This window comes from Onychomys torridus, unplaced genomic scaffold (assembly GCF_903995425.1).
Source record: "Onychomys torridus unplaced genomic scaffold, mOncTor1.1, whole genome shotgun sequence".
In the NCBI taxonomy this organism is placed as follows: domain Eukaryota; kingdom Metazoa; phylum Chordata; class Mammalia; order Rodentia; family Cricetidae; genus Onychomys; species Onychomys torridus.
The window spans coordinates 9,748-26,014 of NW_023412869.1; the positions used below are offsets into that span (position 1 = coordinate 9,748).

The 16,267-nt window shown below is 43.3% G+C and overlaps 1 protein-coding gene across 2 annotated transcripts; it reads left to right on the forward strand.

Annotated features, from left to right (window-relative positions):
* The first annotated feature begins 7,436 nt into the window (after positions 1-7,436).
* Positions 7,437-15,122, forward strand: LOC118575916 (uncharacterized protein C2orf66-like). 2 transcript variants are annotated; one of them, XM_036176275.1, is made up of 4 exons: positions 7,437-7,610; positions 8,063-8,103; positions 13,703-13,829; positions 14,943-15,122. In XM_036176275.1, exons 2-4 carry the CDS (start codon positions 8,069-8,071, stop codon positions 15,120-15,122), a joined length of 342 nt encoding a protein of 113 aa, XP_036032168.1. In that variant the 5' UTR covers positions 7,437-7,610; positions 8,063-8,068. The 2 variants fall into 2 exon arrangements, with proteins under 2 accessions (XP_036032168.1, XP_036032169.1); XM_036176276.1 differs by lacking the exon at positions 7,437-7,610 and having other exon boundaries at positions 7,930-8,103.
* Positions 15,123-16,267: the final 1,145 nt, after the last annotated feature.

Sequence of the window (16,267 nt, forward strand, 5' to 3'; positions counted from 1 at the left end):
CAGGAAAACTCTAACTACACCCTGTCTCGAAAAACAAAAACAAAAACAAAAACAAACAAAAAAAAGTTTGCAACTTATAAAGGAACATAAAATACCCTCCTTTTAAAAAAGTAGGAGTTCTATTTATTCAAACTAAAAAGCTGCACTACAAAGAATAAACAAAACTGAAATATAGTCTCCAGAATAGAAGGAAACATCTGCCAGCTATTCACCCAGTAAGGGATCCATATCCAAAATTTATAAAGAACTCAATGACAAAAATACTGAAACAAAAAATAGCAACAAATACCTCAGTTAAATGATCTGAATAGACATGTCTCAAAAGAAGACAAATGATGGGGTATATGAAAAAATGTTCACTATCACATCCTCAGGAATATCCACATCAAATCCAAAGGAGACGGCACCGTGCTCCAGTTCCAGTGGTTCTGTTAGTCTTTCACTGTTGTAGCAAAATGCTTGAGATACTCAGAAGAGAAAGGCTTTATTCTGGCTCCATTTTAGAGATCTCATGTGTAGACTCCAGTCCGTGGCTCCTTGGGTCTGAGCTGAGGTAGAATGCCATGGCAGCAGAAGCATGTGGCAGACACTGACCATGTCACCACAGCCAGCAAGCAGAAAGGGGACCGGGACAAGGTACGGTCTCCAAGACATGCTCTAGAGACCCAGCCCCACCAAGTTCCCACCAGCTGCCCTTGATCCAGTGACTGGATTAAACAGTGCTCCAACCCCTGGCCACCTACCTTATCTCTAATTGCTTCCCTGAAGCTCCACCTCCAGATGTTGCTGCGTGGGGAACCAAGCCCACTCACTGCACATGAGGCTTCAGGGGACATTTCAGCTCTACACTGTAACAGGCTTTTGTAAAAATGTTCAAAAATAAATGCTAGCAAGGATGTGGAGAAAGGAGCCCTGGCATGTGTTGTTTTCAAACTAGAGATAGAACAATCCCAAGGTGTCCACCAATGAATGGGAGAAGCAAGTTTATATATATATGTGTGTGTGTGTGTACATATACATATATATGTACCCATATACACACACATATATATTTATACATACACACACATATATATACACACACACATATATATACACAAACATATATATACACACATATGTATATGTACCCCCCACATATATGTACACATATACATACACATACATGTATATACGTATATATGTACACCCCATATAATATATGTACACACACATATATGAACACATACACATTAAAGTACTAGTCACAAGAAAGAAAGAAAGTCTGTCCTTGCTGCTTCCTGCATGGAACTGAGGGTGTCCTGTAGAAACAAAACAAACCACAGAGACCAGTGCTTTCCTGGCTCCCTTATGTGCAGTGCTGGCTGCACAGAGCAGGGAGAACAGTGCTTTCAAAGTTGGGAGGGAAGGAGAGGAAAATGGGGCGGATGGGAACAAAGGCAAAGCCTGCCGGGACAGGAACAGCCCGTCACGTTCTGTGTAGCCTGGACATGATGGTTGATGACAACTGATTATATTATTCAAAGGAGATTCTGAATGTTTCCAACACAAAGGATCCTCTGGTGTCGTGGGACCTGCCTGTGTCTGCTGCCGGTTTGGATTTGGTTTCACCTGCTGCAGCCTCTTACCATGGAGGAGCCATAGGTGAAGCCAGGGTGGACTCCATGGAGAAGTCCTGGCTGGTGGCAGCGGGAGGCTGTCTCTTAGAAGAGGAACCCGCTGCCGCTGAGGTAGGTTTCCCAGGAGCAGCATATGGGGGACAGGAGTCCCCTCAGTACTCAGATTACCCAGCACTACACACATGCCTTCACAGTTCCTGAAGCCACACTACCCCAGCCTCACTTCCCCTGACAGCCTCAGCCTGTCTGGAGGAAGCACAAGGAAGACGGAGGTTCCACTGCTCAGGACTCACAGGGCCCCATTTGTGACCGCGTCCCTTCCCTCCCGCTTCCTCTCCATGGGCCATGGCTGTGGCTTGATGGGCAGGTGGACTCGAGGCCTTAAGGGAGTGGAGACCCAGAGGAGGGAAGAAAGGGAGGAGGGTGGGAGGAATCAGTCAATGAGGTGAGGATTTGCCAAGAACCCTGACCTGATCAGTGGACACTGTGGACACTGTAGCATCCCAGAGTGCTCCTACAGAAATATGGACAGTTAACTGTGTCAATTAAAGTATCTTAAATATTGGCGGGGTGTTGGTGGCACATGTCTTTAACCCCAGCACTCAGGAGGCAGAGACAGGTGGATCTCTGTGAGTTCGAGGCCAGACTGGTCTCCAGAACAGGCTCCAGGACAGGCTCCAAAGTTACACAGAGAAACCCTGCCTCAACAACCCCCCCAAATATATATCTATGTAGTTATATCTTATGTATATTTAAGGTACATATTTTAAATATGTCAAAAATCTTAACAAATCAGAAGTTTCTTCTAGATTAAACAGATGTGGACTTTTAAAAGCAGACATCAGCAGGCACATTAGCAGAAACATAGAATGCCCCTAAGGACATCTAGCTACATATTAATGTAGTTGGGATGACATCATCTCTGTGAGCGAGATTTCTTCTGACCTTTCTCAGAGGTGGGCTGAGTACAAAGGTTGGCCCCTTGTTCTCTTTGGTTTAAACCCTCAGGATGCTGTGGATTGACTCAGCATCACTTGGGAAGGACTGCTTTGGGTTGACTGGTTCCCTCAGTTCCCTCAGGACAAAAGCTTACTGGTTCTATCACAGCACTAACAATTGGTGAGCACTACAAAGAGACCCATTTGCCCAATTATTCCCCACAATACCCAAAGAAACACTTGTCTGAACTTATCCTCATTTTTTCCTCCTCTGAAATGACTCTTTTCATCCTATAAAATATGTACTTGGAAATTTTGGGTTCTATTTTAAAATGGTATTCCCCCCACCAATACTTAAATAACTCTACTGATGGGTTAAAATACATGGTCCATTAAAAATTTTGACTCACAAATGAGGTCTCTATAATTTAGTAGCCTGATATGGACTCATCTCTCATCTGGTTTGTATTAAAAAAAAAAAAACTGTTTAAAAAAGTATAGATTTGTCCATTCCACAGCCCAGCCCTCATCAACTGTGTGTTAAATAATAGAAAGAGCTCAGCTCCATGGTTAGTCTCCCTCCCCAGGATTCCTGCCATCTCCCCATCCCTGTGCTTTCTGTAAAACATTAACAAAATCCAAGAGACTTAAAGCAACAGAAATATCCTCCCTCCTTTCAAGAGGGGGAAGTCATCAATCTGTATCATGGAGCCCAAACAGAGGTGTGGGCAGGGCCACAGCCCGGTGGAAACTCGGGGAAAATGATTTGCTCTGATGGCTCCTTTGCTCTTACAGCTTCTCTTGGCTGCCTGCATTCTATGGCTTGTGGCTGCATCACTCAAATCTTTTTTAATGTCTGTGTTCCTAGCTCCTTTCCTCGGTCTGACTGGGTTTTCCTGTCCCTGTCTCTTGTAAGGACAAATGAGCACATTGATGGCCCACCTACATAACCAAGTATGATCTTAGGTCTTAACTCAGGTCTACAGAGACCCTTTGCACAAATAAGGTAGCCTTTGCGGTTTGAGGGCTTGATGTCTTTGGCATTTTTAGCCTATCACACCTCTCAGTACCTCAGAACCTAGAAAGGCCAGATCTTCAGAGTCTAAGGTTTAAATCTGTTCTTCCAGGTTCCCCTGAATCATCTCAGAATCCTTAATGGAATTTTCACTCATGTATTTCCTTTGAAACCTGAGGTGCATCCTCATTCAGGCCCAAACTCCTAAGGAAATGCCATTGGATTTACACTAAATAACAGGCTAGGAAGTCAGTCTTAAAAACTTAATCTCTCTTTTAATCTCCTTGTAGTGGGTAGCCATTCCAGCCTTGGCCTGGAAGTTCCAACCCCCATTGAGGATTCGGTAATGGTCATGCCTACAAGGTGGGGCTGGGAGAGGATGCTGAAGACTCAGGATTGAGAGGAGAGGTCTCTCTTGGTTCCAGGACCCTGGACACTGGAGGTAGACTGAGCAGAGTTCTCCAGAGAACACTGCCAGACTGCGCCATACCTTTCCCAGACCCTGCAACCCTTCATTTGTAAGCTACCCCACAATATAAACCTCCCTTTTAACTACGTGGAGTGGCCTTAATAATTTCACCAATATCTCCTCTGAATGTGTGAAATGAAAGAAATGTGGTCTATACACATGGTTGATGAATAAATTAACAATGATACCCAGTAGATGGCTGATGGGAAGCATATGTTCAGTGTTCTCTGTCTTACATAGAAGGACGAGACTCTCCTTTTCATTTGGTGATAAACTAGAAATTAGTTTCAAAGGCCCATAGAAGAAAATGTCCCAAGCTGCTCTCCATAGCCTTCATTACAGGAAGACTGAGCAATGATTCCCAATTGCCTTTCAGGCTCCAGGAGAGTTTCGTGGCAGGATGCTCACACTGAGCCAGCAGCTTCCATATGCTGGAAAGTCACACAAAGGACTGCTTCACCCCTACAAGAAGCGGGAGCAAGCTGTGCCAAGAATGGCTATCCTGGGCAACTCAATGTCACTTAACTTGGACTTTGCAGGCCCATGTTATGATTAAGTGACTGATATTTTATTCCCCTACTGTGTTATGGCAGACAATTGTCTTTGCAGCTGAGAGCACAATGGCTTTTGTACTGAATGTATTTTCCATTATGAGCTGGCCATGAGCCTACGGGACAATAGGTGCAAGGTTGTGACTTAAAAGTGATTTGGTTATGTAGTGAATGGAGGCAGTCCTGAGCAAGTATGTAAGGAGTGGATGAAATTCTGAGTGGATGTGTGTTCTTGACATAAGCTTAGCCATGCCGAGGACACCAATGTGTCAAACCCACAGAAGTGACAAAACCTTCCTCAGGTGAAGATCAGAGGGTTGGCAAAACTTTCCTCCGGTTCAGTGAATGTTGACAGTGTATGTAGTAACTACCAGCCACACTTTTCCCCTGGGATGGAAATGGCTGTAGCCTGACTCTGGATCCTTCCAGAGAATTATAGGGATTAGTTAAACCCACCTCCTTGTTAGGCTGTATACCATAAGCCCACCTCCTCACTCAGATGTACCATCATATGCCTTCTCAGTTCAGGCATTCAAAATAAGCACACTGAGGTTTGGGCTGCAGTCAGTGCCCTCCAGCAGAGCAAGTGCAGCCCACCTGATCCCAGCCTTTCTGGAAGTGTGCCTTTGTGCCTGCCTTTCCCTTCCTTCAATTCCTCTTTGCCCCACTCGGGGTTCGAGATCCAAGCCATGCTGGGCACAGTGTGTTTCAGCGTGACGTTGACACAGGTGGACTTGTGATGGTCATGATTGTCAGTTTGTCAGGATTGAGAGCCACTGTGGGAATAAAATTCCTGGCACATCTGTGTGAAAATGTCTAGACTGGGCTAGTGGAAGTTGGAAGAGCCACCCTAAATGCAGGTGGCATCGTTCTGTGGGCTAATGTCCCAGACTGAATAAAAAAGAAAACTTGAGCTGAGCACACCCTTCATCTCTCCCTGCTTCTGATTGGATGCAGTGTGACTGGCTGCCTCAAAGGCCTACGCCATGATGGGTTGTCCTACACCATGATGGCTTGTCCTACACCATGATGGGTTTTCCTACACCATGATGGGTTGTCCTACACCGTGATGGCTTGTTCTAAACCATGATTGGTTGTCCTACACCATGATGGGTTGTCCTACACCATGATGGCTTGCCCTACACCATGATGGGTTGTTCTACACAATGATTAGTTGTTCTACACCATGATTGGTTGTCCTACACCATGATTGGTTGTTTTACACCATGATTGGTTGTCCTACACCATGATGGCTTGCCCTACGCCATGAAGGCTTGTCCTACACCATGATGGCTTGTCCTCCAGCATGAAGGCTTGTCCTACACCATGATGGCTTGTCCTATACCATGATGGCTTGCCCTACACCATGATGGGTTGCCCTACACCGTGATGGCTTGTCCTACAGCTTGATGGCTTGTCCTACAGCTTGATGGCTTGTCCTACACCATGATGGCTTATTCTATACCATAATGGGTTGTCCTACACCATGATGGTTTGTACCCTAGAACTGTGAGCCAGAACCAACTCTTCTTTCCTGAAGTTGATTAATCCGATATTTTGCCACATAACACATACCATGACTAATAGGTACGGTCTCCTCATTTAGCTCAGATTCTGCAGCATCTGGGTCTCTGATTTCCAGGACTGGTCCATGGAGATGAAAACAATTGTAACAGACTTTATGCAAAGGAAGCTCTTTCTTTTCTTTAGTATGCAAATTTCAAATAGTACGGACCCAGCCTGCTTCTGCAACATGACTGAGTCCTCTCTCCTCTAACAATCTTTGAACAAAACTAATGGCAGGAAACAACAGAGCAGGTGCTTCTCAGGTGCACATGAAATTCTGAAGGCCAGCGCCATTTGGTCACAAATACTCAGAATTGTTACCACTAAAAGGGACAAATGCATGAGAATGACCCCTATAGGCTCATATGTTTGAATGTTTGGTCACTCTTTGGAAAGGATCAGGATATATGGCCTTATTTTGAAAACTTTGAGGTTTAAAAGCCCACCACAGGCCCAGTCTCATTTGCTTGCTCTCTCTGCCTGCAACTCTCTCTCCCTTTCTTTCTCTCTCTCTCTCTCTCCCTCTATCCCCCTGTTATGATTACTACATAAGACCATAACCAACTTTTTATGTGGGTGCTGGGGACCTGAACTCAGATCTTTATGCTTGTACAGAAGGTGCTTCACCCACTGAGCCATCTCCTAGCTTTGGTATGGGTTTTCTTAGCCATCTTTGACTCTATATGCTTCTACACCAGTGAGACAATCCAATTTCAGAGGTTGGTTTGTGAGTCACCCTCAGCTCCCATGGGTGGTGTGAATGAGAATTCCCCCATACGCTCATATGTTAGAATACTTGCTCCAGCTGGTGGAACTGTTTGGGGAGGATTAGGTGTGGCCTTGTTGGAGGGGGTGTGTCACTAGGAGTGGACTTTGAGATTTACAACGCCCATGGCATTTCCAGTGTCTCTCTGCCTCATGCTTATGTCTCAAGATCTGAGTTCTCAGCTTTGCTCCAGTACCTGGCTGCTGCCATGCTCCCACTACAGTGGACACGGACTCACCCTCTGAAACTGTTAGCCCCAATAAACTCTTACAGAGCTTTATCACAGCATTAGAAAAGTAGCTAAGACATTCCCCCTGGGCCTCTCAGGATCAGGGAGCTTCTATGATCCTGGATGGAAGAGCCAAACATCTCCTTCCCACGCACCTCAGTTACTGTTGCCCCTTTGTGTTCTGTGCATTGTAAGCATTTTATTTCTCTTTTCCTTTATTCTTTCTGTTCCACCTACAGTAAAATCTCCCTGCTAGCACATTTGAACCAGCTGTCTCCAAACAAGACTGCTGATTAACCTTGAACAAACTTCCTCCTATTTTCAAAGTCCTCATCATCACCAAGGAAGCACAGAGAATGTTTTCCCTGACTCAGACCAAAGGGAAATTCAACTCTGTGTCCCTGTTCATGACCATTAAACCACTGCCTTCACCTTTTCCACTCCTAATAGAGACAAGGTGAGACTGAAAACATTATGTAATTGAGCTGTGTGTGTGTGTGTGTGTGTGTGTGTGTGTGTGTGTGTGTCAGCTAGTACATGTTTGCCTAGCATGGCCCAGGCCTTAGGTTCCATCTCCAGTGCTACACACACTGAGCAGAGCAGCATATGCCAATGATCTCAGCACTTGGCAGATAGAGGCAGGAGGATCAGAAGTTCAAGGTTACCCTCAATGAGACAGAGTGTTCAAGGCTACCCAGCCTCAAAAAAATTATGTGTGTATGTATTTTTATATCACATACACACACATCTGAGATAAAATACAAACACAACTTTAAAAGAGTTTAGTCTGACTCAACAGTTTGAGGGTAAACTCAGTTTTGGTGAGGAAGCTGTTTACATTGCAGCCATGGTCAGGAAGCAGGTTTTGACGAATGCTGGTTCCCAATTTGCTTTCTCCTCTTTCTTCAGGTTGGAATGCAGTCCATGCACTGGTATTGCCCACAGTTCTGGTGAGTCATCCTACCTCAGTCTAACCTACATAATTCCACACAGACATCTTCAGAGGCTTATCTCTTCAGTGTAGAACTGAGAATGGATACCAGCAGCTACCGTGCCTAACACAGTCTAAAGACTCCTGTCTGCCTTTGTTAATCTTCTTTATTTAGCATTCTTTTCCTCATTCCCACCCTGTTATGTTTGAATTCATCAAATGATTAATCGTGCGATTCAAGCCAACACAGTTATTGGGCTTCTTTTATGTGTGTAGACCTGTGTTGAATGCTCTATTTTATGTGTGGTGTAGACCTGTATTGAATGCTCTATTTTATGTATGTAGACCTGTGTTGAATACTCTTTTATGTGTGTAGACCTGTGTTGAATGCTCTTTTATGTGTGTAGACCTGTATTGAATGCTCTATTTTATGTGTGTAGACCTGTGTTGAATGCTCTATTTTATGTGTGTAGACCTGTGTTGAATGCTCTATTTTATGTGTATTGACCTGTGTTGAATGCTCTATTTTATGTGTGTAGACCTGTGTTGAATGCTCTATTTTATGTGTGTAGACCTGTGTTGAATACTCTTTTATGTGTGTAGACCTGTGTTGAATACTCTATTTTTCTCCCAATTTCTACTTAAGAAATGTCATCAAAGCACCTCATTCACATGCATCCAGGTAGAAAAGTGCCTTTTGCCTATGGTGTCCCAAAGGCTACTTTTACAAATTCTCTTTTTAATGAAAAGGACAGATGGAATCATTTAGACCAGAAGCAAATGATTGAAAGACTGAACTCTCTCTATCTCTCTCTCTCTCTCTCTCTCTCTCTCTCTCTCTATCTATCTATCTATCTCAACTAATTAATCATAAAATATCCAGTAGTCAGTATTGATATATTCAGAAAAAAAGTGTCATCATCAAGGGACATCTCTGCTCTTTAAACAGAGACCCAAGCAACAAACAGCTGTAGCTCCAGCTCCTTTGAAGGCTGAAGCAGAGCTATCACAGAGCCTGAGCCATCAGCAAGACCCTGTGTCAAAATAAGAACTAAAACTTAAGAGGGCCGAGGCGTAAGAGGCAGAGCACATGTTTGTGTGGGGCCCTGTGCTTGGTTTCCAGCGCTGCAGAGCCAGTGTGGTCATTATTGTTACCTTGGCTGAAGAGAGACCCAATCTCAAAGAAGCCAGGGCTGGGCTGTTGTAGGCCCAGTGATGGATTGCTAATCCTGCATGCACCAGGCTCTGGGTTTGAATCCTAGCACCACTTCACTAACTAGTTAAATAAGAGAAAACTTTAAGGAACAAAGGATAACATTTAAACGTGTTTCTATTAATAGATAATTTCTTTTAGCAACTAGGAAAACTCTGTGTTAATGAGTTACACTATCATATCTCCATTTTTACTCGGAGGAACTATAAATATTTCTTCAATAGGAAGATCTTGGAACATTACATGATGAATCAAATCATCTTTCAGCTGAGCTTAGAGTGATTTTTATTAAATAGGGCTGGGGGCCAAACAGAGAATAGTTGAATTTCATACCATACACATGGACTCAAATAAGAGATTACTAGACCATCAGCTGGGGGAATCTACCCATTTATTCAGTCACTCTTTCCTATTTCAAAAGCCCCGTATGTGTGCATTGGGCTGAGTTCTGTTAGCACTAGCTATTAACAGAAGCCATTACATTACAGGAAAGGGTATATTTTGAAGGATTTAACACTTAATCTTAATCTTTCTTGACTATGGAACAGAAACAGTAAAACAAAAACTATTGTTCCCATTAAAAAATAAATTACATTTTATTGGTATAGTTTTTTCTAGGAAGCAACTTACTACTATCATTTTAATATGATAAAATTTAATATAAAAATCTTATTAAAATAGTATTTCTTTACTGTTTGCAGGGGAGATTCTTTATACAATTTTAGGGAATGTTTTTTTTTAATTGTTCTTGCCTTTTCTTAATGATCCAGAAATTTAACAGGGTTATAAGATATTTAATAAATTTATTCAGATCTTGAAACAGTCAAGAAATGGAAACTATCCCTTTGTAAAGCCTAGGAATGTTAGTCGCTGATGTTTTTATGGTTTAGATTGCTTTATGACTCTCTCTGAATAAAAAGTAGAAAATTTTCAAAAATGCACGTTGTCCACAGAATTTCTGAGCAGTCTGGGACTTCAAGGTAATTCGTTTTTTTTAGTTCAAAGTCCTGGAGTTCAAAGAGGAGGACAACACGAAGACATTTCAGGATATTCATTGTCTCCAGAACCACTGGCGTTTCAACACTCTCTATTAAAAATCTCATATTAAAAATAAGCATGATCATCTCAGCACTTGAGAGGCAAGAGGATTTCAAGTTCAGCCTGGGTTACACAAGGTCTGAGCAAACAGAGACTCCCCTGGACTCCACCCATACTTGCTGCCTCTCTTCTCCCTGAGAGCTGGCCTCCTGCTGCATTCCCGCCCCCTCTGCCCCCCCCCCCCCCCCCCCGTCTTTCACCTCACCTATCCTCCCCCCCTTCACCTCACCTACCAGCGCAGCTCTGACGTCCCCAGCTCTGACGTCCCTAGACCCTTTCCAGTGCTCGCTTTCACCAGCATGTCCCTTTTGAAACCCTCTGCTCCTGCCTCCTTGCTCCCTGACTTCCCCCACCCGCAAGGTCTGTATGAGGTTATCATGTTACACAGTCTCGAATTCAAGTCCTAGGTCTCCCAAGCTTCTCATTTTCTGACCTTTACTGTGGTAGTCTGATCAATTTCTATATCAACCGCCACTTACATTTCCTTTTCTGACCGAGCATTCCTCTGGGCTTCAGATCTGCATATCCATTCACACTGGCCATTGCTGCTGGATCTCAAGATCTCCTCAAACTTAACTTGGAATTGTGGCCATCACTCCTTCATGCCAGTTATTGATGTCTGGGGAATGGCACTGTAATCACACAGCTGCACAACCCACAGATGTGGGCATTGGTTTTGAAACCCCCTTTCCACTAACCCTGTTCCCTCAGGACACTGCCCCCTCTCCAATGCCGCTCAGATCCACCCATCTCTGAGTCTGCCCTAACCGCCTTTTTCTGCTTGCACGGTAGCCGTCTCACATTCCTGACTTCACACATTCCTCTTCCCACCGCAGCAGCCAGAATCTTTTTTTTTCCCTATATTAATGCCAGTTTGATTAAGCCGTTTGGCTGTTTAAAACTCTGCAATCACTTCTTGGCATTTCTTGCAGTAGCGATCTTATGCTTCAACGGCCTCTCCTACTCCATCTCCCTCCCCAGGAGCCCGCTCCATCTCTCATCTGGTCTGCTAAGTTATTTTCGGCTGCATAAGGTGCTCTCTTCCCCTCAGCCCCAGCTGCCCAGCTTGCCTGAAAGCTGCTTTCTCTGCCTTCCTGAGGTTGCCTAGGTAACTCCTAATCAATTGACTAGATGTAAGGTCACTTTCTCACACAAGCCTTCTCTGGCCCTTGAGAATGAATCACATCCCCAGTTCTACACTTTCTCCCGATGGAAATTGCCATCCTCAGCTGGGTATGGCAGTATGAACCTTCAATTCCAGGACTCCAGAGGCTGAAGCTGAAGGATCCCCAGTTCAAGGATAGACTAACATTGTCTCAAAATCACCAAGGGCTGGGGATATAGCTGAGTGGTAGGGTGTTTGCCCACTACGTCCAGGGTCCTGGATTCAACCGACAGCATCTCAAAAGGTCGCCACTATCTAAACAGCATAATGGTGGGAAAATGTTGGTCTTCTGTTCAGATTGGTCACTGAGGGCAGGGACTTTACCATTGGCCCTCAAAGCTCAGTGCAGAGGCTCATATATGGCGAAGACTCGGAAATATGAACCAGGTGTGGTGGTACGCATTGTAGTTTCTGCACCCATGGGCAGAAAGATTGCCTGTTTGAGACTAGCCTAGGCTACATAGTGGGATCCTGTCTCAAAAAAGAAAGAAAAAAGAGAGAGAAAGGAAATGAAAGAAAAAAGAGAGACATCTGCTGATTGAACAAAAAATGAACAAATGAATGTCACAAATTTGTTCATAGTCAAGGCAGCAAGTTGAAACAACAACCAATTTTTTGTTTGTTTGAGACAGGGTCTCATATATTCAAGGCTGTCTCAAATTCAAAATGTAGTCTAGGCTGTCCTTAACTGGCTGATCATCCTATCTCTAGCTTCCAAGTACTGAGATTACAGGCATGCACCACCTTGACAACCACAGCCAATTATTGTAATTTATAGTTCGGATCACTAGACTTCTGAACAATGAGCTTGTCCTCAATTTCATTCTGAGTCATTGGAACCACAGAAAATTCATAAGCCGTCGAGTCCAATTTCTCGGCCGTACCATTTCCTTCAGAGGACACTTATTTAGCAAGGGGGATGCTGGAGGAATAGTCATTTTTCATTTTTCTGTGAAGTATATGCTCTCTGGTTGCTTCATCTTGTATGGGCTATTATAGCAAACCATGCCACTATTTCTAAGAAGAAGAAACCATGTGTAGGTCAAAAAGAGCAATTTTGTCTTTTGCGATAGAGTTTCTTGTAAAAAAAAAAATGCTGTTAATTTGAAAACTGATATCTCTCAAAGCTCATCTTATTAGATGAGATAATCATCATCATGTTCCCAGCCTAACCTTGAGAAGAGAGAGGGCCACTTTGCTGTGTGCGAGTGGCCCATGTGTTTTATAAAATTCATGTGATATGGCCAGTGGTTCATGAAGCGTACTTAAAAGACAAATGAGTTCCCCGCGAAGATGCTGGAGAGCTGCTGCTCAAGGGTCTTTGTGCCATGGATGAAAACGGATTCATTATTTTTAAACTGCCTCTGCTCACGTCAGAGGCTCCCTCTCGCAGCCCGTCCACTGGTTATAAGAACCCGGGAACTGCTGGTCAATTGTAGGCAGGGCCAGGCGAAGCCAAACTCCTCCTGGTAAGCTTTACTGCCTCTGGGTTCCCGCTTCTATGTCGTGGGATGGAAAAGACTCTCTGCTTATGCTGTTGTGGGTGTCTGTCCGTCTGCCATGTGTATGTTGGGGACATTTCTCAGTTTAGGGTACTTCAAGTATTCTTTTTTGTTGGTATTTTAAATTCTCCTTCTCCTTCTCCTCCTCCTCCTCCTCATTTTCTCTTCTCCTCTCTCTGTATCTGTCCTTCTCTCTCTGTTTTTGTAGTACCAGGGTTTGAACCCAGGACTTTGTGAATGTTAAACAATCACTCTACCATAGAGGTATATCCCCCGCCAAAGTACTTTCTATTTCTTTACCATTTCGTTTCTGCTTAAAAGAAAATATGCTGCCTTAAGACACAAGATTTTTAGACTTAAGATTTAAAAAATCTTTTAAGTGTATGTATGTATATATATATATATTTAAATGGCATACCTAGACTTTCAAGGTACAGTCAAGTTGCTTTGCTCATCACAGTATAGTTCTTCCATCATTGTGAAGTGTTTTAAGCTAGTCTACTAAATTTCAACCTAAAAAAAACTGATTATAAAATGTAGGTAAACCATAATGCTATTTCTTCTCCTTCATCTGCCTGGGTCCCTGTTTCTTTCTCTTCTCTCTGAGTGTCTTGGTGACCATAATTCCCCTTTTATACAGCACCATGTCAAAAGTATCCCTCCTGCTGCTGTGGGCTGCCCTGCTACTGACCAGCTGTGTACATGGAGCCATGCTGAGAAATAAAGACACATGGAAGCCACTGAGCAACCCCAGGAATAGAGAACTGGTAAGAACACACCTGGGGGGCACTGGCTCAGCGATGCAGCTGGCACCCTCAAGAATTACATGGAGGCGGCCAAGAGTTGAGAAGATTCTCATCAGGACAGGACTCTATTTTGCTCTCCTAGTAGCTGGCATGCTAATATTTCTCTAGCTAATTCACATTTATTTCTATATGGAGATCAAGCTGATATTAGAAATGAGTTTATACATACACAGCATGTCGAATTTGTAAGTGATCTTCTATGTACGCTGACATTACAGCATTGATTTCTAATACACATACAATAGGAAAAGAGTATTAGGACTTAGCTTGGTGTTAGAAAGTTTGTCTAGCATGCACAAGGACTGGGGTTTGGGTCCCAGAACAGCAGAAAAAGGGTGAGAGGGAGAGGAGGAGATGGAGAGAGGAGGAAAGGGAAAGCAGGAGAGAATCCCTTTTTTGTAAGGCCTATATTGAATTGATGATAAAACGGATTATCCCACAACAGTGTTTGCAAAACTTATTTGCAGAGACTGGAAGTGGAACCCTGCGTGGTTGTCAGTTTCCAGCATACAGATATTTAGAAAACAGAATTCAAGAGATCAGTAAAATACACTTTTAAAAGTATACCCAGATCACATGACCATTTCAAATGTGGTTTTTCTAAAGAAAGTGACATGAGCTACAACCATGTAGGCTTCGCACTCTGCACAGCTTCTAGCTGTGAATTTGCTAGAGGCTGTCTGGAAACAGAGACAATGGTCCAGGACAGTAACTGGAGTCCCCTCAGGCAGTGAGGAAATGAAGCTGACTGCTTGGTGGAATTTGGTTTCATCTCTGACCTTGCTGGTCGGAGATGGTTCACTATGAATCTCTGCCTGAAGTGTGACCTTAATACTTTATACCTTCCCTGGGTTTGCCACCAAGATGCTGACTTGCCCTCTGAGAACTGAAATGTCAGAAAGTGGGCAGGCTTAGAAAGAAACAGGAGAAGCTTAAAACCATTCTAGATGATCAGATTCCTCTCTTCTCTGGTTAGCGTTTAAGTCAATTCAGGGAGAAGGCAGGGAAGCAAACATGGGGCTTGGGGCATTTGGATGTTTCTTTTGTAAGTCATTGAGCGTTTTGTTTCTTTAGTTTTTCAGAAGCCTCCAGGCCTATTTTAAAGGCAGAGGACTTGATCTTGGGAACCTTCCGAATACCTTCTTCATGAATGAGGATCCCAGCCCTCTCTCTTTCCAGGCGGAACATATTGCTTCTGCATTTGCAGACTATGAAGAGCAGAAAAACTCCCTCCCTAAGTCCTACAAGGGCTGAAAGCCACAGAGCCCAGGTAATGCTGCCCCCTTTGGTCCCAGGGTCTGTCGAAGCACACAGCCATGCCCGGAGAGATTTTGAAAAGATTTCTTAGAATTCAGTCCTCAGTTTTGATTATACTCATCACTATTAAATATTTAGATTTGGCTCAGGCATAGTCCTGGTTTTTAAAATAAATGATAGTGATGATGTTGAACCACAGCTTTCTAGAGAGAAGTACATTAAAATCATAGAATTGTCACTCTTAGGGAGGATTTTTAAATTAATGAAACAGCACTTAGTCTTACTTAGGCATTTTTTTCAGAACCTGGTCATAAAGGTAAGTTATATGGAAAATTATATTAATTATTTGCAATAAATGGGAAGGTTAGAAGAGTAGTTCTTTTGGGGGAAAAGTGTGCATATCTTTGATCCTGGACTTCCTCACCTAGAAAAACAAATTACAATATTAGCGAAGTTGGTATTTTTCTTATAGGAAAACATTTAAAATGTATTTATAGTTAAGATTTGAATTTAATTTTTTGCATTCTTATCAAACAAATAGGTATGGTTTTAGAAGCAGCAGGTATGCTATATTCAAAACATTATTATTCTAGCTTGTTTAGCTGGCCAGTAAAGGCAATGGGATCATAATTAAAATCTTTCCCCATTTTTCCAAAAGTGCATGGATTTCTTGTGAGTTAGCAACCACTGTTCTTTATGCATCTGTGAAAGGCTTTCTCTTAAAAGTAACAGGAAATTATTGTTATTCTAAAAAGATAGGATTTAGCTTGTGGAATATGCATTTGAATGCCGCCCTAAAGTGAGAAAATAACGTAGGGCAAACGGAGAGGTGGAGAGCCTTCCCTTGAATGTGTTTTTCCTGCAGAGGCTCTAGGGCCTAAGACAGAGAACAGTTACTCCTGTTGTAATGCCTGCTCAGTGTGAAGCCTCTTCTTCACTACTCATCCCTAGCTCTTAGGAAACCTCAGGGACAAGACAAAAATTCCTGTACGTGGAGGAGGAAGTACCTAGGGACTGGAGACTACGCACACCGGAAGTACTCGCAGCTTCCGGTGCGGGGTATCTCTGAATTATGAGCTATCATCCAGCTACTTCTGGGATTGATTTGGGGTCTTTATGTTACCCAATGCTCCTTATTGTCT

What these genes read in the sequence shown, in the direction of transcription:
- LOC118575916 (XM_036176275.1), top strand. Translation starts at nt 8,069, where the DNA reads ATGCAGTCCATGCACTGGTATTGCCCACAGTTCTG. An exon ending in TGGTATTGCCCACAGTTCTG is followed by an intron (nt 8,104 to 13,702) that starts GTGAGTCATCCT and finishes CCTTTTATACAG; the next exon opens with CACCATGTCAAAAGTATCCC. An exon ending in ACCCCAGGAATAGAGAACTG is followed by an intron (nt 13,830 to 14,942) that starts GTAAGAACACAC and finishes TTGTTTCTTTAG; the next exon opens with TTTTTCAGAAGCCTCCAGGC.